The sequence below is a fragment of the Nyctibius grandis genome, chromosome 5 (assembly GCF_013368605.1).
Source record: "Nyctibius grandis isolate bNycGra1 chromosome 5, bNycGra1.pri, whole genome shotgun sequence".
Lineage (NCBI taxonomy): Eukaryota > Metazoa > Chordata > Aves > Nyctibiiformes > Nyctibiidae > Nyctibius > Nyctibius grandis.
Genome location: NC_090662.1, coordinates 266,909 through 291,902, shown reverse-complemented (window position 1 = coordinate 291,902; position 24,994 = coordinate 266,909). Strand labels below are relative to the sequence as shown.

The following is a 24,994-nucleotide window of genomic DNA, read 5'->3' as shown; positions in this document are numbered from 1 at the left end:
GACACGAGCCGTTATTCCCACAGCACACGGCGCAGCCAGCCCTGACCCCCTCCCTCCCCGGCGCTGGCACGGGATGCTCTTCCAAAATCCATCAGGTAAGGGAACGCACCAGCTTCAGCCTGTACTTGTGCGTCAGCTCACACCGATTTCACTAAGAGCCCCTCTCAGACCAAAGAGTCAGACAGGACGGACAGGCAGGGGGACGCTTTCACCACCGTCACCACGCCTGTGTGGGGGCACATGAGCACGGCCCCCACTGAGGAGCGCCAGCCCTGCTCCCCAATGGCACCGGGCACCGGGTACCTGCACCGGCCAGGACGGAGCCGGGCCCCACTTCAAGAGAGATGTTGAGGTGTTGGAGCGAGTCCAGAGGAGGGCGACCAAGCTGGGGAAGGGTCTGGAGGGTCTGAGCTGCGAGGAACGGCTGAGGGAGCTGGGGGTGTTTAGCCTGGAGAAGAGGAGGCTCAGAGGTGACCTTAGTGCAGTCTACAACTACCTGAAGGGAGGTTGTAGCGGGGTGGGAGTTGGCCTCTTCTCCCAGGCAACCAGCGATAGGACAAGAGGACACAGCCTCAAGCTTCACCAGGGGAGGTTCAGGTTGGACATTAGGAAGCATTTCTTCTCAGCAAGGGTCATTAGCCATTGGAAGGGGCTGCCCAGGGAGGTGGTGGAGTCACCATCTCTGGAGGGGTTTAAGACAAGACTGGCCATGGCACTTAGTGCCCTGGTCTAGTTGCCATGGTGGTGTCAGGGCAATGGTTGGACTCGGTGATCCCAGAGGGCTCTTCCAGCCTCACTGATTCTGGGATTCTGTGCTGGTGGCACACGCAGGGCTCAGCTCTTGGGTCGCTGGCAGGCTGCCATGGGAAGGAGGGGACATGGCGTGTAGGGAGGGGGCCGCCCGCCCGTCCCACAGACACAGCACGCCACCAGCAAGGAGGGCCTGCGCTCCTTGCACCGGGGAACAAACCCCTCGGGAGCGGGACGCTCCTTCCTCTGCTCACACCAGCTCTGCCATCACACGCTCGCCTCGCGCGCGAACAGAGTCGGCGGAGGTTTTGTGAAGAGGTGGGTGTGCAGCACAGTTTATTTTTACTGTAAATTTCCAATAATTTATGTGAGTTTTTTAACCTAAGATTTCACATCCACCTTTTTTTTGGAAATGCTGATAAATAACTCTGGACATCTATTTCGATCTGGGCTCTCCAGCACCCCGGGCGTCGTGTCACAGCGCTGCCAGGCACAGGAACGCCAACAGCCCGGCCGCTGGAGACAGCAGGACACCTCTTTTTGGGCTGATCCACAGAGAACCGTGCATTAAAAATGAAGCCAATCTCAGAACTTTCCACCAACCCAGACTTTAATAAAAATAATCTCCCCTGGAGATAACTGTAATATAAAGCTCCAGTAGTGCTTCTCATCCTGTGGCCCATGGTTTCTTTCCAGTAACTGTGAATTATGGCTCAATTATGCTCACTTTGCCCTCTAAGCACAGGCAAGGAAAGAGAGGGAGAGCTGCCCTCATGTCTTCTTTCCCTCAAAAAAATTAAGTGCCTAGAACAAGCCGTGCCTGCTCCCGAGCTCCTCGCCGCTCGCACAGGCAGGCCCTCAGCTCCGGGTGCAGCATGTTTTGCCAGACAAGTCCTGCAGAGCCCCGGACACGGAAGGGCAGCAGGAGGAAGCTCCTGCAGGGGCCGGAGGTGTGTCGTGTCCAGCACGCCCGACCACAAAGCTGGCCCTGGCATCAGACAGGGATGGACAGAAGCATGGAGCTGGGGAGCCAGCCCGTGCCCCACGGCCACCAGGCCCCACAACTCCCTGGCCGTGGCGCCTGAATCACCCTCCCTGTGCTGAAGAAGGGTCCCCTGTCCCCACCCGGTCTCCGTCAGGGCCGTGAAACACTCGCACACGAGAGCCGCCTGCTTGGCCCCGTTGATAAGCAGAGTGCTGACCCCGCTCCTCTAGCGCACACACGCACGTTTATGTGGCTTTAAATCAAGTTTGAACATTTTACGCAAATAAATTGCATTTATTCCAAACAACCCATTAAATAATTCACCCACAACGTCCCAAAGGAGGCTGCACAACGCTTGGCAGCTCAACTTCCCAGGCTCCAAAATAATCAGCCACAGCCCCGACGCAGCGACCCGCAGCCCTCCCGCTCCGGGCAGGAGCCTCCCTCCACGCAAAGATTGATGTAAGCCAAAGCGATCGCCCGTTTTAACCGTGATAAATCAGCCGGCAGAAAATCTGGATATAAATAATCGAGTCTGATGTTGTTTCGCATTGGTAGTCCTCAGCTATTTTCCTAAAGAAAGGCTGAGTCGGATCAATTCTTAACCACTACATTAGATTAATTTGCCATTTAATATAGACCTTACAACCAAAAGCGCTTTTTCCTTAGTAGTCACACTGTAACCGTATGCACCTATTTAAGCATTTATAATGTAAAATATAAATTCAATTTTTTCATTTTACCCTAACGTTTTAGAAAAGAGCGAGTAGCATATTTCTTACTTAACTGAGGATGAGCAGTTTTTGACTTGTGGTGTAAGTCAAAGCAGACTAAGATAAAAACTGCCATTAAAATACGCTCATTTAGCATGTTACGGTATTTCTTAGCACTAACACATTAAATACAACTACCCTAAACTACCTGTGATGGATTCACAGGAAATGTGTGAGCAACCCCAATATCCCTTGCACCTACAGGCAACAGACATAAAAGAATCTCCTACCGGTAGTTACTTAAATTAACTGTTTCTTTACGGCCATCGAGATCTTCGAGCTGGTGGCTCTCGTCCTCTTCAAATGGCCTTTTGTGGCACAAGTGGAAGAGGAAAGTGAGTTCCTCGCAGCCTTCTCAGCCTCCGCCTGCCTCTGCGCTTCTGGACGCGCTCACCTGCGAGCGGGACCGGCGGAAACTCACTTACGGCTACAAGTTGCGTTAGTATCTGAACCCGCTTCACACGCTTAACCAAGGGGTTCTTTGAGATCACCCGTTTGATGTGCGTGGACTGACCCCGGGCCGGCGCCGTGGGGCTGCTCTGCGAGTGCCTCGTGCCGGCTGCGCCCGCGTGGGACCCACCGGCTGAAGTCACTGCGGGGACGTGAACTGATGGATGGCGGCTAACGCGGCCTGTCCCCGCGGGCCGGGGCACGACGCACCCCACAGACGGCCGCAGGCAGGAGCTGGCAGCGTCACGCAGGTGAGGGCAGGGAGGGGCAGGGTCCCCCGGACCCTCGCTGCCCTGGCCCCCTGCTGCCCCGGTCTCTTGTTGCCCCGGTCCCCCGAGGTGGTGGCACGGCCTTCGGTCCCCACACCAAACTTGGGGGCTGCCATCCCCGGGCCCGTCACCCAGACGCCCTACGGCGAGGGGCCCCACGTGCCCGGTGAGCTGTGCCAGTACTGGCTGCTGGCCCGCGGCCCAGAGTTTGTGCCGCCCCGGCCAACGGGTTCAGCACTAACCGATAAACTGCAGCACGAACCACAGCGCCTTCGCTGAGGAACATGACCCACACTAACACGGCAGCCACCACCTCGCTGGTCCTCAGCTCCCCTCCTGCAAGGGGCAAAGCGACACGCTGCTGCGGACACGCTCCCAGGGAGCAGGGGCGCTTGAGGCTCACAGACTCAATGAGGTTGGAAGAGCCCTCTGGGATCATCGAGTCCAACCATTGCCCTGACACCACCATGGCAACTAGACCAGAGCACTAAGTGCCAGGGCCAGGCTTGTCTTAAACCCCTCCAGAGATGGGGACTCCACCACCTCCCTGGGCAGCCCCTTCCAATGGCTAATGACCCTTGCTGAGAAGAAATGCTTCCTAATGTCCAACCTGAACCTCCCCTGGTGAAGCTTGAGGCTGTGTCCTCTTGTCCTATCGCTGGTTGCCTGGGAGAAGAGGCCGACTCCCACTGCGCTACAACCTCCCTTCAGGTAGTTGTAGACTGCACTAAGGTCACCTCGGAGCCTCCTCTTCTCCAGCCTAAACACCCCCAGCTCCCTCAGACGTTCCTCATAGGTCAGACCCTCCAGACCCTTCCCCACCTTGGTCGCCCTCCTCTGCACTCGCTCCAACACCTCAACATCTCTCTTGAAGTGCGGGGCCAGAACTGGACACAGGATTCAAGGTGCGGCCTCACCAGTGCCCAGTACAGAGGGACGATCCCTGCCCCAGACCGGCTGGCTACGCTATTCCTAATAGAGGCCAGGATGCCACTGGCCTTCTTGGCCACCTGGGCTCGCACCAGCCCTGCCCCTGCCGGGACCTGCACCGCAGCTCACCCCGACCTGCTCAGCTCGGTGCAAGGGACCCTGGACAACACGTAACGGTTTGCTGTGCTGCGGATCTGAGCCCGCTCTTTGCGGGCCCCACCGCCTGGATGCCGATAGAGTGCTCTAACGTTTGCGTTAGGAAAACAGACACAACAAAAGCTCCGAAGGGACGTTAAAATATGCCGTGCTCGGTGCCGCATTCAGCAGCGCACAGTAACGAAGCACGGGGCTGCACAGTGAATAAGACAGATAAAAAAAGCGAACAGCTGCCTCATTCACTGAGCACCATCAATGCGATAGAGGCCGGGTTCCTGCGGAAAGACAACGTGCGGCTTGTCATCAAAAAGCATCCCGAAGCACGTGCATAAGTGGTTTGATTCTCCCCTAAAAGGGGGGAACAATCCAACTATTGACAGCCAGAGGTTTTTACAGCAGCGGAAAGGAGACGCTTTGGCCAAGGATCCAAGTTTTCAGCGCAGGTTTAGGCCATTCCACAGGTCAGCTCCTGACCTCCCCATCTTCCCTGGGCAGCAGTAAAGTTCTCCTGATTTCTTTCTTTTTTTTTTTTTTTAACTGCTCACGTTGCTGAGACAGAACGGAGCGTGGAAAAAGGGACTGTAGGATCTACGTGGCGCTGGGAAAGCAGCGAGGGGCAAAGCCCAGGGCAGAGGAGAGGAGCCACGCGCCAGGAGCGGACGCTGGTGCCACGGCCACGTCCTGCCCCTGGGAACCGCCGCGCCAGCCCATGGGAAAGGCCTCTGGTAGAGCAAGGCCCTTCCATTCCTCCAGTTAGAAATTACCTCAGAGAAGATAAAAAGCAAGAACGTGATTTTGAGCTTTTTATTCCTGCTTTGTGACAGCAGATGAGGCCCTCAGCAGAGCACGGTGTGGGTGGGGGTATATTTAAACAGCGGGCACCATCCGCGCCGCCAGCAGCTCACAGAATCCCAGAATCACTCAGGTTGGAAGAGCCCTCTGGGATCATCGAGTCCAACCATTGCCCTGACACCACCATGGCAACTACACCAGGGCACTAAGTGCCATGGCCAGGCTTTTCTTAAACCCCTCCAGAGATGGGGACTCCACCACCTCCCTGGGCAGCCCCTTCCAATGGCTAATGACCCTTGCTGAGAAGAAATGCTTCCTCATGGCCAACCTGACCCTCCCCTGGCCAAGCTTGAGGCTGTGTCCTCTTGTCCTGTCGCTGGTTGCCTGGGAGAAGAGGCCGACTCCCACCCCGCTACAACCTCCCTTCAGGTAGTTGTAGACTGCACTAAGGTCACCTCTGAGCCTCCTCTTCTCCAGGCTAAACACCCCCAGCTCCCTCAGCCGTTCCTCGCAGCTCAGACCCTCCAGACCCTTCCCCAGCTTGGTCGCCCTCTGGACTCACTCCAACAGGAGCGGGCAGCCACCGTTTCTGCCAGGGGTGACATCTGTGGACGGCATCTCACACCAGACCCAGCTGAGCGCAGTCTAGAGGAGGAGAAAGGCGTCTGCTCCCCACGAAGGAGGCAGCTCACGGACACGTCCAGCTGCTGCTGCCACCCATCTCCCCCCTGGGCTGCCCCAGTGCACGCTGACCCAGCGCAGGGAGCTGCTGCAGGTTAAAGCCAACAGGGAAAAATGCTATTTTAACCTACAGCAGCTCCTTGGTCTGGCTTTAACGTGATTTAAAAGGGAAAAGAAAAAGAGTTGCCAGCACCCAATGGAGAAGAAAAGCCCTGGGAGGAGCCTCATCAGCTGTACCTCGCTGCTCCTCTAGATCTTTCCCAGCTATTTCCATGAGCTCTCTGATCGTCAGCAGCTTCCTAAGCACCACTCGTCTGCGAGAGGCTCTTATCTCTCCACGTATACATTTTTAATGTGATGTGCTGAGCCGTGGGTCCTTGGGACAAGTTTTCCCTGCTTCCAGCGAAAAAGCAAACAGAAAACCTGCGCCTCGTCGCTCCATAATCACACCCGCGGTGGGGACTGGCCGTGCAGATGTTTTAATGACACAGACCCACAATCCGTAACTATTTCAGAGAAACAAACCTTAGCTTGGGCGTGCTTCTGTCTCCTTAAAAAACAGACTATAATCTCATCATCTTGTGGGCGTTTTGGATAATTTTATCCCGGGTCTCCACCGCCCTCTCCCACGGAGCGCTGCGCAGCCAAGAGCTGAGCTGCGACGGCTCTTCCCGAGGGCGAGGCGCCGCGGGCCGAACGCAGGAGCGGGCAGGCGGGACGGAGAAGCTCCACCAGCTATTTCCATGAGCTCTCTGATCGTAGCAGCTTCCCAAGCACCACTCATCTGCGAGAGGCTCTTATCTCTCCACGTATACACTGTTAATGTGAGGAGCTGAGCCGTGGGTCCTTGGGACAAGTTTTCCCTGCTTGCAGTGGAAAAGCAAATAGAAAACCTGCTCCTCTCCCAGGTTATCAAACTCCAAATTCTCTGCTATCTCGGAGTCGCTACAGAGCCCAGGCTGTCAGAACAAACCAACCCCCTGCCCCAGAGCCACGAGACGGGTCCGTGGAGCAAACTGCTGGCAGGAGGCGCACGGAGCTCCGCGCTGGACACGGGATGAGCCCAGCTCCTGCGCCACGGGGCACGCTGGCTCTGCCCCTCCTGAGCCCCGCACCACGCACCCCTTAATTACACCGCCACTCGCCGCTGCTCAAACACCGCACCACTGACCAGACGACTTTTCCTCCTTCGATAGTGTCTTCATTTAGCCCGCACCCGGGGCTAAACAATAGCAGTTTTTCTCTCATCCAATGTCCCTTCCCCAAACGAGGAAGGGAATTGGGAAGAGGAGAGGGAGACTTGTAGGGTGAAATTAAGCAGATTTAATGAAATGAAGAAATCGATAGAAATGACAACACAAAACTGTACTTATCCACAGATCACTGGCAAGTTGCTCCAGGAATCACAATGAGGAAGAGGGAGGAAGAGGGAGGAAGAGGGAGGAAGAGGGAGGAAGAGGGAGGAAGAGGGAGGAAGAGGGAGGAAGAGGGAGGAAGAGGGAGGAAGAGGGAGGAAGATCCCCACCTCTTCCCAGCAAACCCTCTCTTCTATAGTGAGCTGGATGTCAATGATACAGAACACACCTGGGGGCCAGCCACGGTCAGCTGCCCCAGATTTAACTGCTGAGGGCCTTGGTCACCATGGCTGGCCACACACTGAAACCAAATCCCAGTGAAACCAGGACAGACGTGACAGCAGCTGCTCGTATTCTCCCGCGCAGCAGCAGCTGATGGTGAGGAGGGACTCTGTGCCACTGAGTGGTCCCCGGCGTTGGTTCCTATCGCAGTGGATACAGGGCAGATCTACACAAAGCCTGCACGTTAACGGCATCGCTCCCGGTGCCGGGGGTCCTGCAGGGAGCTGGGACACCCCAGAGCACAGCACTGCCCCAGGGACCTCTCCTGTTCTGCCAACACCTGAAGCCACCCCAGGAGCAACATGAATTTGGCACTGCAGTTTATACAAAGCACGCACGCCAGCAGGTTTTCACTCCGATTTTTACTATCGGATTTTTAAACCACAACAAATGTTAAGAATCATTTTACCCATCCTTTTCATACCAGTTGCTCCCACGAGCTCAGCATTTCTGCCTGCTGAGGTGCCCACAGCCAGCACCACGTTGCTCAGCACGTGGCACCCGCACAGCCAGTGCAGAATAAAACCGTAGCTGCAGGAAAGCAGCCAGCGAGAGGGACTGCACCTTGTCCGGGAGCCAGCGTGGGCTGCGGGCAGCCTGACACCGTGCCCTTCGGCTGTCTCACACGAGCTGCTGTGCAGCTTCAGGGAAAGCGACTGCTCCGCTTCACGGGCTTGTCAGTCCTCTTTCAGGGAGAGGAGACGGCACAGCGAATTCAAACCAAATCAAAACTCAAATCAAATCCCAAAGGAACAGCAAGCCACGCTGTCTCTGAGCATCCTGCCTTCCCACCATCTGTCCTGGGTAAGCAGAAGTTCAGGAAAACTTTGCCCATCTTTCTTTTATAATAGGAAAATTCATTTCTTCGTTTCCCTTGGCTTAACAGAAGAATCGATGCTTTGTGCCCTGGTTTCAGGCTGCTCCTTGATTTGCATTAAGGAGGTAACAAGCCAGAAAATATCACCCTGAAGTAACAGGTGACTGAGAAGCACGGTGAGGGCAGAGCCCTTTCTGCAGCCACAGAGGGGAAGGAGCAGCCCCATCCCTCGGCCCAGGGAGGGCCCGGCCCCCGCAGAGACCCCAAACAGCCTCTCGCAAACGGAGCTGGGTGGTCCGGCAGCATCCTCGCCTGCCCAGCTCCCCACGCAGCCCAGACCCACCCCATACGCTCCCGAATGGCACCGTCGCAAGGAACCCACCCGTGGCTCCATGCCTCTCCAACACAGCTTTCTGCCTCTCCTCCCACACCAGCACCTGCCCCCCGAAGGGTCTCTTTGCTCTCAGTTTCACTCTTCCCCTCCACCGCAGCACAAATTGTCCTTCCTCCTCCTCAGCCGGGCCGCCGACACGACCTGCCCCGACTTCACTCCACCTCGGGGCTCCCAGCAGACCGGCCACCCCCCTTGCACCCGCCGTCCCCCAAAACCTGCTTGCAGGGGCACAGCGCCCGCAGTCCGGGTGGGAGAAGCAGGAGCTGGGGTCCCATCACGGTGGACCCCACGCCAGGCTGGGCAGGCCCAGGCACCTCCCAAAGAGCTCAGCCCCCAGACACACGGGACGCTGCTGCCGAGAGCCCTTCGGAAACTGTGGGAAGGGAGGGGAGGGGAGGAGGCAAGGACCTGAAACTGAAGCAACAAGATGTACCCACCTTGTGGCACCTTCCTTTCCCCAAACACTTGCCTCAAGTGCCTCAGCTGCCCCACAGAGAGCTCACAGAGCGGAAGAGAATCACAGAATCCCAGAATCAATGAGGCTGGAAGAGCCCTCTGGGATCATCGAGTCCAACCATTGCCCTGACACCACCATGGCAACTAGACCAGGGCACTAAGTGCCATGGCCAGGCTTTTCTTAAACCCCTCCAGAGATGGTGACTCCACCACCTCCCTGGGCAGCCCGTTCTCATGTCTAATGACCCTTGCTGAGAAGAAAAACCAGGGGACAGCAGATTTGGGGCACCATGAAAAACACCCAGCTACGTAGTGGAGTCACCTGCCAGGGGCCATGCGGGACACAGGACTCTTCAGGCTGTGGGGCATCGCGTGGCTCCTGACCACGGTCCCAGGCAATCCCTGGCGCAGGAGCAGTGTGTGCCAAGCACTGCTCCTCTCCCACAGCCCCAGCCTCTGCCCCTGCCCAGGACACTCCACGGCCCCCACCACCTGCAAGGCTGTCCCATGCCCACAGGCTTTGGGAACCACAGGACTCCCTGGCCCATCATTAGGATATAAACAGCCTGAAGAGCCTGCCTTTTCAGAGACAAGGTGGAGATTTGCTCCTAACAATGGAGATCACTAACAGTGAATGCAAAGGCTTTCAGATGAGCAATGACAGTGATGAGGAGTTGCAAAGGAACCTAAAAGAGGCTGGGAGACAACTCCAAGAGAGCTGGGAAACTTGACTTGAAAAGTCAGCTGCTTCACAGCTTAAAAACCCACCTGGAGGCTCCAGCCCTGACACAAGACACAAACCTGAATAAACTGAACTTTGCCCAGCTGAAGTCCTGCTCTCTGAAATGCTGGTGGCTGATGGAGCCTGACTCCTTACTGAAAACCCACCTGTCCACCCTGTGCATGATGATCCCAAAAGAGACCATCCCCATCTCCAAGCAGAGCTCGCTCCAGCAAAGCCCACAGCACATCAGCCCCGTGCTGCAGCTGCCAAGCCAGACCCGGAGGCACCCGTGGCAGGAGGGAACGGGGTCGCTTCAGACTGCCAGGGCTGGAGTTCAGCGAGCAAAACCCTCTGGCACACCAACCCCTTGCCGGCACCGCACAGCCCTGCCGAGGCCGGTGATCCCTGCTGGGGTCCCATCCCTTCTCCTGAGGCTTGTGCTCTTCCTAGAGCGAGCAGGGAGGAAAGCCTCTTCTCTCGGGTGATCCCTGAGGCATGTGCCCCATCGCTCAGAGCGGCTCAAGCTCTGGATATGTCCAGGAGACGCAGAGCCAGGTCAGAGGAGGCGAGGAGTGTTCCCAGGGCAAGGCAGGTATGTCACTACCTCTCTTGCAGGTGCCACCGGGGTCCTGTGCCCTACCCCTGCCTGCAGGCCAGCCCTCCCTTCCCTCAGCCCGCCTGAGCCCCAGTCTGTGCCCGCGGGCTGTGAGATCCCTGCCCGGCCGACGCAGCCTGGGACAGCAGCTCCTCTGAAGTGCAAAGGCCTGTCCCAGCCCAGGGAAAAGGGTCTGAGCAGCCAGAGACCACGCCAGGAGAGGGGTCCCCACCTGGCCTGAGAGACAGTGTGCCACAGCCCTGCGCAGCCCTGGGCAGGAGCCAGGCCCTGGCCACATGGGTGCCAGCCCGGCGCCCACTAACCGCGGGGAGGAGCAGGACCCGTACGGGCCAGGAGCTGGAGCAGGGAGGAGGTCCAGGATCCTCGCTGCTCTCCAGCTGCGTGAGACCAAGGACCCCGTGCCCTGTAAGAGGGAAGGAGGAGGCAGGGAACACACACGGCTCTGGAGCATCTGTCCTGTGAGCCCCTCCAGAACACAGCAAACATCCTCCAACACATCCCAGAGCGGGGAGGAGACAGGAGTGCAGTGGCAAGTGCAGCAGCGGCCGATGGGACAGGCTCAAGCACCCGTTGTCCCCTTGTCCCCTTTCACACTGGCCAGGCCCCCGTCTGCTCGGATGTCTTGGACATGGCACTTAGTGCCTTAGTGATCTCGATGATCCCAGAGGTCTCTTCCAACCTGATTGATTCTGCTCTCCTCCTGCCTCTCTGCCGGGGGAGCAGGTGCCACGGCACAGCCTCTGGCTCCCACCTGCATCCCGTGACATCCCGCGCGTGCTGCCCCGCGGGACGGGCAGCGGGGACAGGGCTGGTGGGGCAGCCCTGCCCCTCCACGAGCACCGTGCACGACCCGTGAGCTCCTGCTGCTCGCGCGGCAAAGCCAGAGCCCTGAGCCGCGGGGAATTCCTCTGCACATGGACCAGGCTGTGGTGCTCTTACCCGCACCCGGCAGCGCTGCCCCCGTCCCCAGCGCTCACCGCTGCGCCCCTGCCAGCACCCAAAGCGCTGCCCACCTCGCTGGGCCATCCAAGGGGGTAACACCACCCGCCCCAGGCAGCCCGCGGGTGCCCCCAGGGGCTCCTGCTGCTGGCGCCCACCCCAGCCCATGGAGGTTGCACCAGAAACCTTTCCACCCTTCAGCTCTCTGATATGCATCTGCCCTCGGGGAAGGGAGATCAGGGAGGGAAATTCCTGCTTTACACACGCAAAGACGCTCTGCTCGCATGAAGTGCCCCATCCCCTCCGCTGCCTCGGGTGGTCTTTGGTCCAGCAAGGCTGAGCTGCTTCACTCCCACTCTGGGACTACCCCCTAGCTGCAGTGGAGGGCTTGTAAGGAGGCAGCGGGTGGGGGGTTACAACACACCATCACACCGACTCCAGCATCGCTGCTTCCTCCAAGGCCCACGCAACTCCCAAACCAAACTAAGAGGGAAGGGAGGTGAGGAGCAGTGCCCGAGGAACAGCAAAGCAGGGAGGAGGACACCATGGCAGTGTGCAGAGCAAGGGCCCTCACAGCCCTTGGACCCTGCCTGTGCCGCAGTGCACAACGGGATCTGGGATGAGGGCTGGGGCAGGATGAGACCTGGGTCTGTGCATCAGCTCAGGGATGGCAGAGGAGGAGCTGATGTGCTGGGGTGAAGGGAAAGAGCAGGCACGGTGTCCCCGAGGGCCTTGCTCACAACCCCAGCAGGGGCTGGGGCAGGAGCGGGCAGGTGTGAAGCCCTTGGTGCAGCACAAGGTCAGTCCTCGCTAGAGCAGAGCGTCTGCCCGGTTCTTCGACAGCACCGGCAGCGCTGCCTCGCCTGCCCTGCCGCTCCCCGGCAGCTGAGCCTGCCGAGCTGTGCCCGCGAGCGTGCCAGCGCCCCAGCCCCAGCCCCAGCCGCCCTCCAGCAAGCTCCCTGGCCCCAGCCGCTGCCCCTCCATCACCGACCAGCACACCCTCACCAGTCTCCAAGAGATCTCTTTCCCTACCGAAGAGGCGAGCTCTCAATTCACTTAGTCCCCTCCACCCCCAGCAACGCTCTGCTCGATTCCAGTCTCTGTCTCCTCATCTCCCCCCACCCCTCACCCCTGAGGGGCACCCCCTCTCCTGCCCGCAACGCCTCGTCCTGGAGCACGGGCTCCCCGTGCCTCGCAGCCCACCAAGCCGCTGCTCCCAGCACGCAGCCTCTAACGAGCGCTCCTCGTTAGGGCCATGGGTACTGCGGCCCTTCGGTGAACTCTCACCCTGTGCTGACCAGGCTCAGGTTCCCCGCAAGCCCCCAACGCCCCAGGTGACCCCCAGCACCGCTGCGGTCTGTGACAGCCACCCACACCCTCCATGGTTCACTGCGCCCTGCCCGGCACCCGCCGTGCCACCCTCTGCCCCTCGTGCCACCCTCTGCCCCATGTCACCACCGCCCCGGCTGGCACACCGCGGTGCCCGCGCTCTCCGTGTCACACCTCGGCTCCTGGCAGGTCACACCTGCCTGTCGCGCCTGTGGCACCGGCACACAGAGCCCAGCCCGCACACCCTGCCCGCTCCCGCTGCCCACACCGACAGCGAGCAGGTGGACGCCAGCTCCTGGCGCTGCGGCTCCGTGCTCCCGCAGCCCGGCCCAACCCGTACCGCTGCCGGAGCCAGTGACGGAGCAGTGCGGGTACCGGTACTACACCGGTGCTGGAGCCTCCCGAGCAGCGCCCGCTCCGCACGCCCAGCCCCGCTGTCCCCCACGCTTGGGGCAGGTGGGGAGCGCAGCCCGGTCCCGGGCCGGTGTGGGCCCCGGGCGGCGTGAGCGGCCCCAGGCTGCGGCCCTACCGGTGACCCCGGAGACCCCGGCCGCGCTGCCCCCCGGAAAGGGGCTGCCCGGCCCGCTCTGCCCGCGCCGGGCTCTGCGGGGAGAGGGGAGCGGGGGCACCGGGGAGCCGGGCACCGGGGAGCCGGGCACCGGGAGGCGGGCGCAACGGGGCGATGGGGAGCCGAGGCACCGGGGAGCTGGGCACTGGGGAGCCGGGCAATGGGGAGCGGGGGCAACGGGGAGTGGGGGCAACGGGGAACCGGGGCAACGGGGAGCCGGGCACTGGGGAGCCGGGGCAACGGGGAGCCGGGCAATGGGGAGCCCGGCAACGGGGAGCCGGGGCAACGGGGAGCGGGGCAATGGGGAGCCGGGCACCGGGGAGTGGGGCAATGGGGAACCATCCTGCCGGGCCCGTGGCCGGCCGCCCTCGCGGCAGTGCGAAGTTTGCCAGGCGGTGGGGGGGCTGCTACCGGGGCCGGGGCCGGTGGGGGCGCGGGTGGGGGCCGGGCCCGCGGCGAGCACTCACCGTCTGCTGCAGGTCGGGGATGCCGATGCGGACGACGATGGCGCCGGGCGCGGGCTCGTCCATGCGCGCCGGGGCCGCCAGCTTGGGCGAGCGGGGCCCGCCGGGGCCCCGGGCCGGGTCGAGCCGCGCCTCCTCCCGCAGGCCGGCGCCCGGCTCCCCGGCGGCGCGGGGCTGTCGCTCCGGCGGCGGCTGCTGCTGCTCTGGCGGCGGCGACTCCGGGCTCTCATGTTTGCTGCCGGCGGGGCTCAGAGGCATGCTCCGTGCGGCGCGGCGGGGCGGCCCGCACCGGCACCGGCACCGGCACCGGGGGCCGCGCTCACAGCCCGCCCGGGGGCCCTGCGGGGGAGGAGAGGCGGTGAGCGCGGCCCCGGCACCATCCCCACCCCGCACACGGGCATCCCCCCACGGACCCCCCAGGAGGGGACCAGCCGTTGGTGGGGACCCAGCGGAGGACCCCCAGCCTCTGCGCGGGGACCTGGTGGGGACCCCCGGCAGGAGGAGGCGGAGGACCCCCACACTCCACCCAGGCCACCCCCACGGGGACCCCTGACCGCCCCACACAGAGATCCCCATCTCGGGGCCCTCACCCAGGAACCCCCACCCAACCACGCAGGACCCTCGCAGAGGCACCCCCACAGCAGGGACCCCGTGGGGACACCCCCCCGCCCAGGGATGCTCGGGGCGAGGGCCTTGCAGAGGACCACCCCCACCCCACATGGGATTCCCCATGTCAGGGGCCTCCCCCAGAAGCCCCCCACCACACAGGGATCCCCACAAGGGCCAACTGCCACTGCATGCCCTCCCCGGCCCCCACAGTGGGCACAGCCCCCATGGCAGTGACTCCCACCAGCCACCCAGAAGGGACCGTTCCTCATCCTGGCAGCAAAGCATGGACCTGCCCCGGGTTTGCCCCATCGCAGGCGCCTCCGCTCAGTCAGGGAGGGCTCAGAGCACGGTGCACGCACCACAGCCACCACAAAGGGTCTGGACACAGCGCCCTGGGGCAGAGGAGGGGTTGTCCCAGCTTCTGGGGCCTTCTCTGCTCCTTTGATCAACTGTCTTCTCTCCACACCACCACCAATGCCTGCAGCTCGTCCCAGTAGCCCTCTTCCCCCACCTGCAACCACGATCTTCCATCTCCACATCTGCACCAGCACATCTGGAGGGCCTGCCTGGCTCCTTCCCCATCTGCCAGGGGGGACTCGCGAGGGGGGCTGGACACCAGCAGGTGTGACTCGGGGGGGGCTCAGCACACTGCCTGTCTCTGGGTATAGATTCCAGCCCTGTCAACTGTTCACCCTGCCGTTGCTGGAGCGCTGCCCACCACGAGGTCCCTGATACCCTTGCTCCGAGGTGGTCACCACCCAGCACGTGTCTGTGTGCACCCGCAAATAGCCAGACTGGCCCCTGGGCTGCCGGCTCCAGCAGCACCTCCACCAGCCCGTCGGGCGAGGAGCTGGGGCTGTGTGCCAGGGGGTTCCCAAACGGGCTCATACTGGGACAGCAGGGTGCAGCGGTGCCCTGGTGCCACAGTTTTGGGAGTGGGAGGATGGCTGACCTCTGTTTCTGCCCCAGAGACCTGTCTCGGTCAGAGGAGCCACATGTGCACGCGCTGGCACGGTGGCAGGCAGAGCTGCCGTTAGCTCCAGCACAGAGCAGAGATGCGAGCGGCCACCACCACGGGCTGCTATTTCTGCCAGCCCCCTGCCAGCGAGGGCTAATTAAAGCCAGGAGGATCATGCCCACCCAGCAGGTCAGGCCCTTGCTCCCGGGCAGGGACAGGCCAGTGACTGCCCTGCCAAGAGCAGACGGGACGCTGGGCTGAGCCCTGCGGGACTCTGTATGGGACGGTGTCCGGTCTGTCACTGGCTGGGGTTCAAGGCGTTAGTCTACAGAATCCCAGAATCACTCAGGTTGGCAGAGCCCTCTGGGATCATCGAGTCCAACCATTGCCCTGACACCACCATGGCAACTAGACCAGGGCACTAAGTGCCATGGCCAGGCTTTTCTGAAACCCCTCCAGAGATGGTGACTCCACCACCTCCCTGGGCAGCCCCTTCCAATGGCTAATGACCCTTGCTCAGAAGAAATGCTTCCTCATGTCCAACCTGACCCTCCCCTGGCCAAGCTTGAGGCTGTGTCCTCTTGTCCTATCGCTAGTTGCCCGGGAGAAGAGGCCGACTCCCACTCTGCTACAACCTGCCTTCCCTACGTGACAATCCTCAAACAGAAGTAGCCCCGAAACCGCTGAGAGCTGCAGAGATTTACGGTATGGCCTGGATCTGTCCAGGAAATGACTAATGGCTCTTCCTTCGGCCCTCCCACCCTGGGGCCGAGGGACCGCACGAGGCAGGCACCAGTGAGAGCCTGACTCTGCCAGGGCGGCCGGCCCCAAGCAGCTCTCCCAGCTGGAGCAGCATCTGCTGCAAATGCCTTCATCCACAGACCTGGAAGTTCGGGGTTACAGGGTGGGTCTAATGGGTCCTGGAGCACGAGCACTGCAACCCCGTGGCACCAGCCCCAGAACAGAAATCATGGCTTATCACAGACTCACAGAACGGTTTGGGTTGGAAGGGACCTTAAAGCCCATCCAGTCCCAACCCCCTGCCACGGGCAGGGACACCTTCCACCACACCAGGTTGCTCCCAGCCCCATCCAACCTGCCCTTGAACACTGCCAGGGAGGGGGCAGCCACAGCTTCTCTGGGCAACCTGGGCCAGGGTCTCACCACCCTCACACCAAAGAATTTCTTCCTCACATCTCATCTCAATCTCCCCTCTTGCAGTTTAAAACCGTTCCCCCTCATCCTGTCACTCCATGCCCTTGTCAAAAGCCCCTCTCCAGCTTTCCTGCAGCCCCTTCAGGCACTGGAAGGTGCTAGAAGGTCTCCCCGGAGCTTTCTCTTCTCCAGGCTGAACAGCCCCAGCTCTCTCAGCCTGTCTCCAGAGCAGAGGGGCTCCAGCCCTCTGAGCATCTCCGTGGCCTCCTCTGGACTCGCTCCAACAGCTCCGTGTCCTCCTTCTGTTGGGCCCCCAGAGCTGGATGCAGCACTGCAGGGGGGGTCTCACCAGAGCGGAGCAGAGGGGCAGAATCCCCTCCCTGACCTGCTGGCCACGCTGCTGGGGATGCAGCCCAGCACACGGGTGGCTTTCTGGGCTGCCAGCGCACGGTGCCAGCTCATGGTGAGCTTCTCGTCACCCATCACCCCCAAGTCCTTCTCCTCAGGGCTGCTCTCAACCAATTCTCCGCCCAGGCTTGACCATGACAAACAATGAGATCAGCCCAGGAGCAAACGGCCGGGCTCTGGGCTCCTCCTTTCCTTCGACCCACACCTGCACGCCTGCGCTGCAGAGCCGCAGGCCCTGCCTGACTGCTGCTTCTTCGCAGACCAAGGAGCCTCCAGGTCCCCCTGCACCCTGGGCCGCTGTCACCCCAGCTCTCTCAGTGCCACCCTGGCACGGGTCACGCCTTTGTGCCCGGACGGGAGGACACAGTGCTGTGACAGTTCTAGTCATCCCCAACCAGTCCCTTTTTAAGGTATGAGAAAACATTCCTGCCCAGCTGCAAATCTAGCCAAACCCGTGCCTTTCCAGGGTGCCTCTCCTGCAGCCGCTCTCAAACAGAATCCCAGAATGAATGAGGTTGGAAGAGCCCTCTGGGATCATCGAGTCCAACCATTGCCCTGACACCACCATGGCAACTAGACCAGGGCACTAAGTGCCATGGCCAGGCTTTTCTTAAACCCCTCCAGAGATGGGGACTCCACCACCTCCCTGGGCAGCCCCTTCCAATGGCTAATGACCCTTGCTGAGAAGAAATGCTTCCTAATGGCCAACCTGACCCTCCCCTGGCATGTCTCCCTGGGGTCCGAGAACAGGTCTCTAGCAGGGCACTGGGATGAGAGGAGATGAGACCGGAGGCGTTGGAAAGCCTCCTGCTCCACAGAGCACCCCCATACCCCATCCTGCGTCTGACCAGGCTCCGGGGAGAGGAGCATCAGCACCGCGGCTCCGCTGAGCACGTGCTGGGGCCGAGCAGCTCGCGGGTCTCAGGCGAAGGGATGGAGGCTGTGAAGCGGCCAAGGTCACCTGGCAAAAGCGGGGGCTGCAGGGAACAGGCTGGGCCCTGCAGGGAACAGGCCGGGCTACACAGCTTTGAGTCAGGGACACCAGGGACGAGGTGGGGCTGGTGAGGGGAAGAAGTGGGTGAAATGACCATGAGTCACAAGCAGCCGAGAAGGAGCCAACGGCTGAGGTGTCCCAAAGCACGAGAGACAAAGGAGTAAGAGTGGTCAGGAAGGGAGACGGCAAAAATATCTGTCGAACAAAGGGCCTGAGAGGGGAGCACGGAAAGTCTGGACTGGGAAGCCAGGAGCCGTGGGCTGACATGGCAGAGTCACACTGAACAGCTCAAGGCCAAGGGAAGAAACCCGCAGCCACGCGGGCCCACGGGGCCTCTCCCAGTCAGCCACCAGCAGCGTGCCAGAGTCCTGGGGGACAGACGAGGGTGGCACAGCGTCCAAGGAGGCTGGCCCGTCCCCACACACACAACCAGACACGGCCAGACCAGGAGGCACAGCGCACAGCCGGCCCTGGGGAGCGCCCAGCACCCTTCAGCGAGGGGCTGCGGGCAGGACGGGGACCGTGCAGACCCTTGGCAGGGCCCGTCACAGCCCACGGTCACAGCCCACGGTCTCAAATCTCAACAGCTGATGCCCCGGCAGAGGCAGGGGGCTGAGGGAGGCTGGGTCTGCACGGAGGACGCTGTGCACGTGCCAGCTGCCTGGCAAGGCCGGGAGATGGGCCAGTGAAGGGCCATGTCAGAAGTCCCTGGCCTGGGATTGCTCCACGGGGCTGGCAGCTGCCGTGGGACGGGCAGAGACTCGCCAGACGTGGCGGCGTGGGAGGCTGGTTCTGCCTGCCTCTCGGTCAGGCCTGAATGCAGCCACAGGCTGGTCGCAAAGCGAGCTGCCACCACAGCTGCTCAGCCCCTGCCACGGGCTCGGGGCGAGCACTGGGCCTGGTTTTTATTAGTGACTCGGCAGAAGGGATCAAACTGCACCTCAGAATCCCAGAATCAATGAGGTTGGAAGAGCCCTCTGGGATCAGCGAGTCCAACCATTGCCCTGACACCACCATGGCAACTAGACCAGGGCACTAAGTGCCATGGCCAGTCTCTTCTTAAACCCCTCCAGAGATGGTGACTCCACCACCTCCCTGGGCAGCCCCTTCCAATGCCTAATGACCCTGGCTGAGAAGAAATGCTTCCTAATGGCCAACCTGAACCTCCCCTGGCCAAGCTTGAGGCTGTGTCCTCTTGTCCTAGCGCTGGTTGCCTGGGAGAAGAGGCCGACTCCCACCCGCTACAACCTCCCTTCAGGTAGTTGTAGACTGCACTAAGGTCACCTCTGAGCCTCCTCTTCTCCAGGCTAAACACCCCCAGCTCCCTCAGCCGTTCCTCGCAGCTCAGACCCTCCAGACCCTTCCCCAGCTTGGTCGCCCTCCTCTGCACTCGCTCCAACACCTCAACATCTCTCTTGCAGTGCGGGGCCCACAACTGGACACAGGATTCAAGGTGCGGCCTCACCAGTGCCCAGTACAGAGGGACGATCCCTGCCCCAGACCGGCTGGCTACACTATTCCTGACAGAGGCCAGGATGCCACTGGCCTTCTTGGCCACCTGGGCACACTGCTGGCTCACGTTCAGCCACCTGTCCATCAGCACCCCCAGGGCTCTTTCTAACCACTCTTCCCCAGCCTGTAGCGCTGCGGGGGGTAGGTGTGGCCCAAGTGTCAGTCCCGGCCCTTGTTCTTGTTGAACCTCACGCCGTTGGTCTCGGCCCATCGATCCAACCTGTCCAGATACCCCTACACCAGCCCTGCAACCAGGTGTCCCACAGGCAGAGGCAGCTCCAGCTCGGGGGCAAATCCCCCTCCGCCCCGCCAGAGCCTGCGGCCTGCGGTTCTGTTCAACTATTGCCATTCATTGATTTTATTTCTTTCCTTTTTTTTTTTTTTTCCTGTCTTGTTATTTCACTAGGGGGAGAAATTAAATGCTCCAGATGGTAATTGTCAGGATTATTCTTGCCTTTTTCCCAATCTTCTGGTACCTCATTAGCTCCCAATAATGTTTAAGACACAACTGTGAATGGTTGGAAAAATGCACTGGCCACCTCCACCCCCGAACTCCATTACAGACTTGCAGAGTCATTCACATGCATTTTCTCTTATTAAATCAACTTCTCTGCTGAGGAAAAAAAAAAAAATCACTTATCTTGAAAAAAGATACAAGTGGAGTACCTTAGAAATTATAGTCCAATGAGTCTTATTCTACCACCAGGAAAAATGGATGAAAAATCATCGGAGTTGTAAAATCTTTCGAGAAGATTTTACAGTGACAGGAACAATTCAGTAACGCTGCCATCAAAGAAAGTCACGCCTCACTGGTCTGGCAGAGCTCCCTGCACGTGCCACCAGGAGCACCAATAAGTGAAACCCAGAGCAGAGTTTATTTGGATCGCCAAATACTCCTTGCAACAGCCCTCACAAGAGGTTGTAAAGTCTACAGCCACCTTTGCCTCTTACGCTGTGACAGCGTTCCCTGATGGCCTGTCCCACTCCCCACCGTTCCCAGTGTCACCCAGTCTAAGCCACCTTCCCTGCCCTCTGTCACAAATCCCTCCGTCAAGGGCAGCCGTGCCACGGGGATCATCCCACGCGATGCTGCTGGACGCTGCTCTGGCACCTCCAGAGCTCTCCGTCGGGGCTCCAGCTCCCCCCGCATCAGAGGCATCGCAGAACCACCACCATCACTCAGTGCTTCGCTGAATTACCCCTCCTCGGGAGGGAAGGCACCCGGCTGGGAGAACCCTGGGACCTAGGAAGGTGCGACAGGGGAGATCTGAAGAAGACAAGCAGCCGGAGGGCAGGAGAAGAGCAGGAAGAGGACACCAAGGCACTCGGCAGCAGGGTGCCAGGTGGAACCGCTCCTGAGACAGGGGACACGGGCACCTTGCGGGGAGGAGGGAGGGAACCTGGGTGTAGAGCGGGTTGGTGCAGCCAAAGGGACCCCAGGGAGGGGTGCAGAGACCTGCGGCCGTCGTCAGCATCGGCACCAGGTCCTGCAGCCCGGGGCGAGAGCCCAGCGTTGTGCAGAGCCCGCGCCGGGCTGTGGGAGGGAGGGACGTTGCCCTTTCCACCCCCAGGCACAGGGCTGGTGGCACCCCAGGTGCCATGTCTGAAATCCTCTTACCAACCCCCTTCCTCCAGGTCTCCTCTCGCTCCCTCTCCTCTTCCTGGAAAGCTGTTTCAGACCCTTCTTTGCTGCGATCGTTAGAAATGGCCTAATTTCTAGCCCACACGTTCAGGGCTAGTTTACCCTGCTCTTGCGTCAGCATTGTCTGTAAGCGGCTCCTCTCCCCCTTTGTTTAGGGAAGTGTTTACACACATATCACAGACAGCGATAGATCCGCACTCAGACTTCACTCCGCAGACCAAACAAGCGCCACTTACGTGGTCTCCTCTTGCACGGCAGACCCCTTCCCCCAGGGACACACCTGGAGGGACCGGCAGACTCAGGAGGGGCCCCGGTCACAGGGACCGGTCGCAGGTTGGATTCATACTTAGGGACAATAAATAACGCGCTTCAAAAGGAGCCCTGTGCACGGCTCGTGCCTCTCCAGGCTCCAAACCCCTCGTCACCCAGCTCCCGCCCCAGCAGCAGCTCCCACAGCCTGCTGGGGAGCACTGGGAATGAAACAGGGATGACAGCAGCTGACAGCGACAGCGACGATCTTTCCAGAACCAAGGGAGATCCTACAAGGCTCAGCGTGGGAGCAAAGCACAACTGCACACCTCCCGCAGCCTCCTCTGCAGGGGCACTTGGCCACCCAGCCACCGTGGCCACAAGCACCCGAGCGGGTCAGCCTGCACCCAGCCACGCTGTCCTGCAGAAACCTCCACGCGCCAGCCTACTACAGCGAGCAACGCAGCCTGGAAAATCGGGACTGGGGCCAAGGGGAGACCCGGCATCCTGCTGGGGTGTGGAGAGCAGCACGCGGGGCTGTCCCTGCTGGGATCACTGGGAACGGCCCCGCGTACTGGGGCTGTGGCGGTTGCGGCAGGACGAGCTGTTGGGGCTCTGCCTCTGCCTCGCTGCTAGGGAAAGGGCTGACTAGGACAGACTTACTCAGCTACACCCAGGCAGCTGCACCGGGCACAAGGCAGCACAGCCACCCCCCTGTACCAGCATCGCCCCTGCCCTGCCAGACCCCGCAGACACGGCCACGGAGCCCCAGGCAGCGCTTGCCCCTCCAGAGACTGGACCCAGTGCCTGCTCCAGCAGCTCCCACGGCACCCCAGTCTCCGCTCCTGCAACGGCACCAGTCCCGGCCCCGGCTCTGCCTGCGGGTGCTGTGCAAGCTCCTCGTCACCCCCAAGTCCTCCCAGGACCGGGGAGCCCTGGGTCATGCGTGTCAGCCCTGCCCGGAGCCCCCAGCCTCCCCGCGCCGCTGCAGGGAGCCGAGCCCTCACCTCAAAGGACCGGGGAGCATCTGCTCGCGCTTGGCTGGCGATGCCCATGGGACAAGCGGAGCCGTCCTCTCGCACAGGCCAGACGTTACTGATTTACCAGGGGCGGCTGCGGCTGGAACGCGCGGTCGATGGTTGCCGGCGCTGTGGGAGGCACGGTGGCCTCGGCGGGGGGGTGGGGACCGCGAGGGACCGTGCTGCTCTGTGCCCCGCGACGCGTGTCGGGAGCCTGGGGCTCCCACGGGCCACCCTCCCACCACCCAGGGCTGGTCCTCGCTGTCCTGCCAGCTCCGTGCCCGGGGCTGCCAGGCAGGGCTCTGCCCAGAGTGAGGGCTCCCGAGGCCGGAGCCGCCCTCATTGCTTATCCGGGCACAAGCAGGTCACCCGGCTCAGACTGCTGCTCTGCCGGTCTGAGTCACCGTGGCTCCGTCCCAGCCCCACGTGACAGGTAGCTCAAAGCAGCTGCACCAGCCCAGCCTTGTCCTTTGCCACCGCTGCCCGTGTCCTCCGGGACTGACCCGTGCGGGCAGGGGCAGGGGCAGGGCTGTGCTTACGGTGGCCCCAGACGGACTGTCAGGATGCGCAGAGCTAACGGGAGAGGGGCCGTGCTCATCGACCAGCCCGCGTGCGGCCCCAGTGTCCTACAGCGCCCGATGGGCAACTCTCCTGCCCATCGATCTTCCCTCTCGCCGCTTGCCAGGGTTAGTGGGTGACTGGGGATGCGCGGAGGATCAAAGGGCTCCCGCACCGCTCTTGGGAACAAACCCGCTGCACCAGGGCTTGGCTTTCCCGGGGTGACGGCGGAGCAGTGCTGACCCCAGCGAGGGGCAACAGGATAAGGAGCAGCATCCTGTGCCCTTGCAGTGCCGGGAACACCGGGGCTCATCTGTGCCTCTGAGTGCCCAGCAAAGAGGCAGGGGCACCCCCGAACCCCTCCGTGTGGAGGCAGCTGCAGTGCCTGGCTGGTGGCGGTTTGGAGGGGGTCCTGTCTGCGGAGGTCTGGGGCAATACTCTTTCAGAATCACAGAATCACAGAATCAATGAGGTTGGAAGAGACCTCTGGGCTCATCGAGTCCAACCATTGCCCTCACACCACCATGGCAACTAGACCAGGGCACTAAGTGCCATGGCCAGGCTTTTCTTAAACCCCTCCAGAGATGGGGACTCCACCACCTCCCTGGGCAGCCCCTTCCAATGGCTAATGACCCTTGCTGAGAAGAAATGCTTCCTAATGGCCAACCTGAACCTCCCCACGGGGTCGTGCGTCCCCAGCTCCAGGACACAGCCACACCACCTGCCCCATCCCTGCCCCTCGCCCTGTGGGGGACGCAGGGCTGCCCCCCTTGCGGGAAGGAGCCAGACCCCTCAGAGGTGGCCTCATGGGCAGCAGAGCTCCCTGCCAGCCTGCGCAGGGCAGAGCCAGAGCCGACAGCCCCAGCCAGGACCCCCGGACCCCACGGTGGAGGAGCAGCACCTGCTGGCTGGTCCCAGCCAGGAGGAAGGAGCACAGGCCAGCAAACCCTCTCTCTGCCCCTGCGGTACCCACACGGGGTACGGCGCTATCCGGTGCCAGGCACTGGCCGCACAGCCCTGAGCGTGGCTTGGGGCAGCACGGGGCACACAGCACCCCAGCCTGTCCCCACAGGACCCCCCCTCGGGGTGCACCCGGCTGAAGGAAGGAGCAGAGCCCAGGGTAAGGCAGAGGTGGATGAAGGCTTCGAAGCTTTGCAGGACCTATGGGGTCCTGGGGCTCTGCGTGCCGCGAGGGCACCTCGCAGGAGCTGGCACCGCTAATGCAGGGCTCCAGGGATGTGGTGGCTGCTGCTCTAGTGCGGAGGGCGTCTCAGAGCCCCGCCACCACGCAGGGTCTGCCCCAAGCCTGTCCCAACAGGGGAGTCCCCTGCAAACCCGAGCCAGGCACGGAGACCCAGGGACAGCGTACGGCCCGTCCAGCCCCGGGCCCTCGGGGTCTGCAGAGCCCAGAGCCCACGGCCTGTGGGGCAGCTCAGCAGGGAGAGCTGCCCACGCCGCGCCCCCCACCCTGGAAGGGGTCTCCAGAGCGGGGGCCGGGGGATGGCTGCGATGAGAACAGCCTCCCCGGGAGGCCCTGGGGGTCCGCACGCTGCCCCCGCAGTCACTCCGAGCACGGCGTAGCCATAGGAACATCACCGAACACCGTCACCTTGGCAACCAGCTGCACGCTCTCACGGAGCACACGCGGGGCCCTGAGCACCCCCGGCCGGGGTCCCCCGACCCCGCACCCGCGTTGCAGCCCGCTGCCTGCCCGGTCAGCAGGTCACAGTGCCGGGCAGGACCCGCAGGGACAGGGACAGCCCTCTCCTCACCACCCACAGTACCACGAGAGCAGCTGGAAATCACCACCATGAGCAGAGCAGGGAGTCAGACCCTTCAGAGCCCCCTGGACCAGCCTGGCCGGACACCTCTGCCCAGAGGTGTGCACCGGCTGGACTGGCATCTCCTCCCGTGCCACCAGTCACTGAACCCATCAGCTCCTCAGGCGGAGCCAGGGCGTAAGGACCCCCCCCCCACGCGCTCTCAGCCCATGGATGCAGGAGAGGAGCATGCCCAGGTCAGACACAGAATCCCAGAATAAATGAGGTTGGAAGAGCCCTCTGGGATCATCGAGTCCAACCGTTGCCCTGACACCACCATGCCAACTAGACCAGGGCACTAAGTGCCATGGCCAGGCTTTTCTTAAACCCCTCCAGAGAT

The 24,994-nt window shown here is 61.6% G+C and overlaps 1 protein-coding gene across 1 annotated transcript in view; it reads right to left on the bottom strand.

The window, feature by feature from the left end:
* The window catches only part of SHANK3 (SH3 and multiple ankyrin repeat domains 3), a 316,192-nt gene extending 302,189 nt beyond the window's left edge, over positions 1-14,003 (bottom strand). Inside the window, exon 1 of the mRNA XM_068400530.1 lies at positions 13,734-14,003. Coding sequence (XP_068256631.1) covers positions 13,734-13,988 — 255 coding nt within the window. The 5' untranslated portion in view covers positions 13,989-14,003. The remainder of the gene's footprint in view (positions 1-13,733) is intronic.
* Between the last annotated feature and the right edge of the window lie 10,991 nt (positions 14,004-24,994).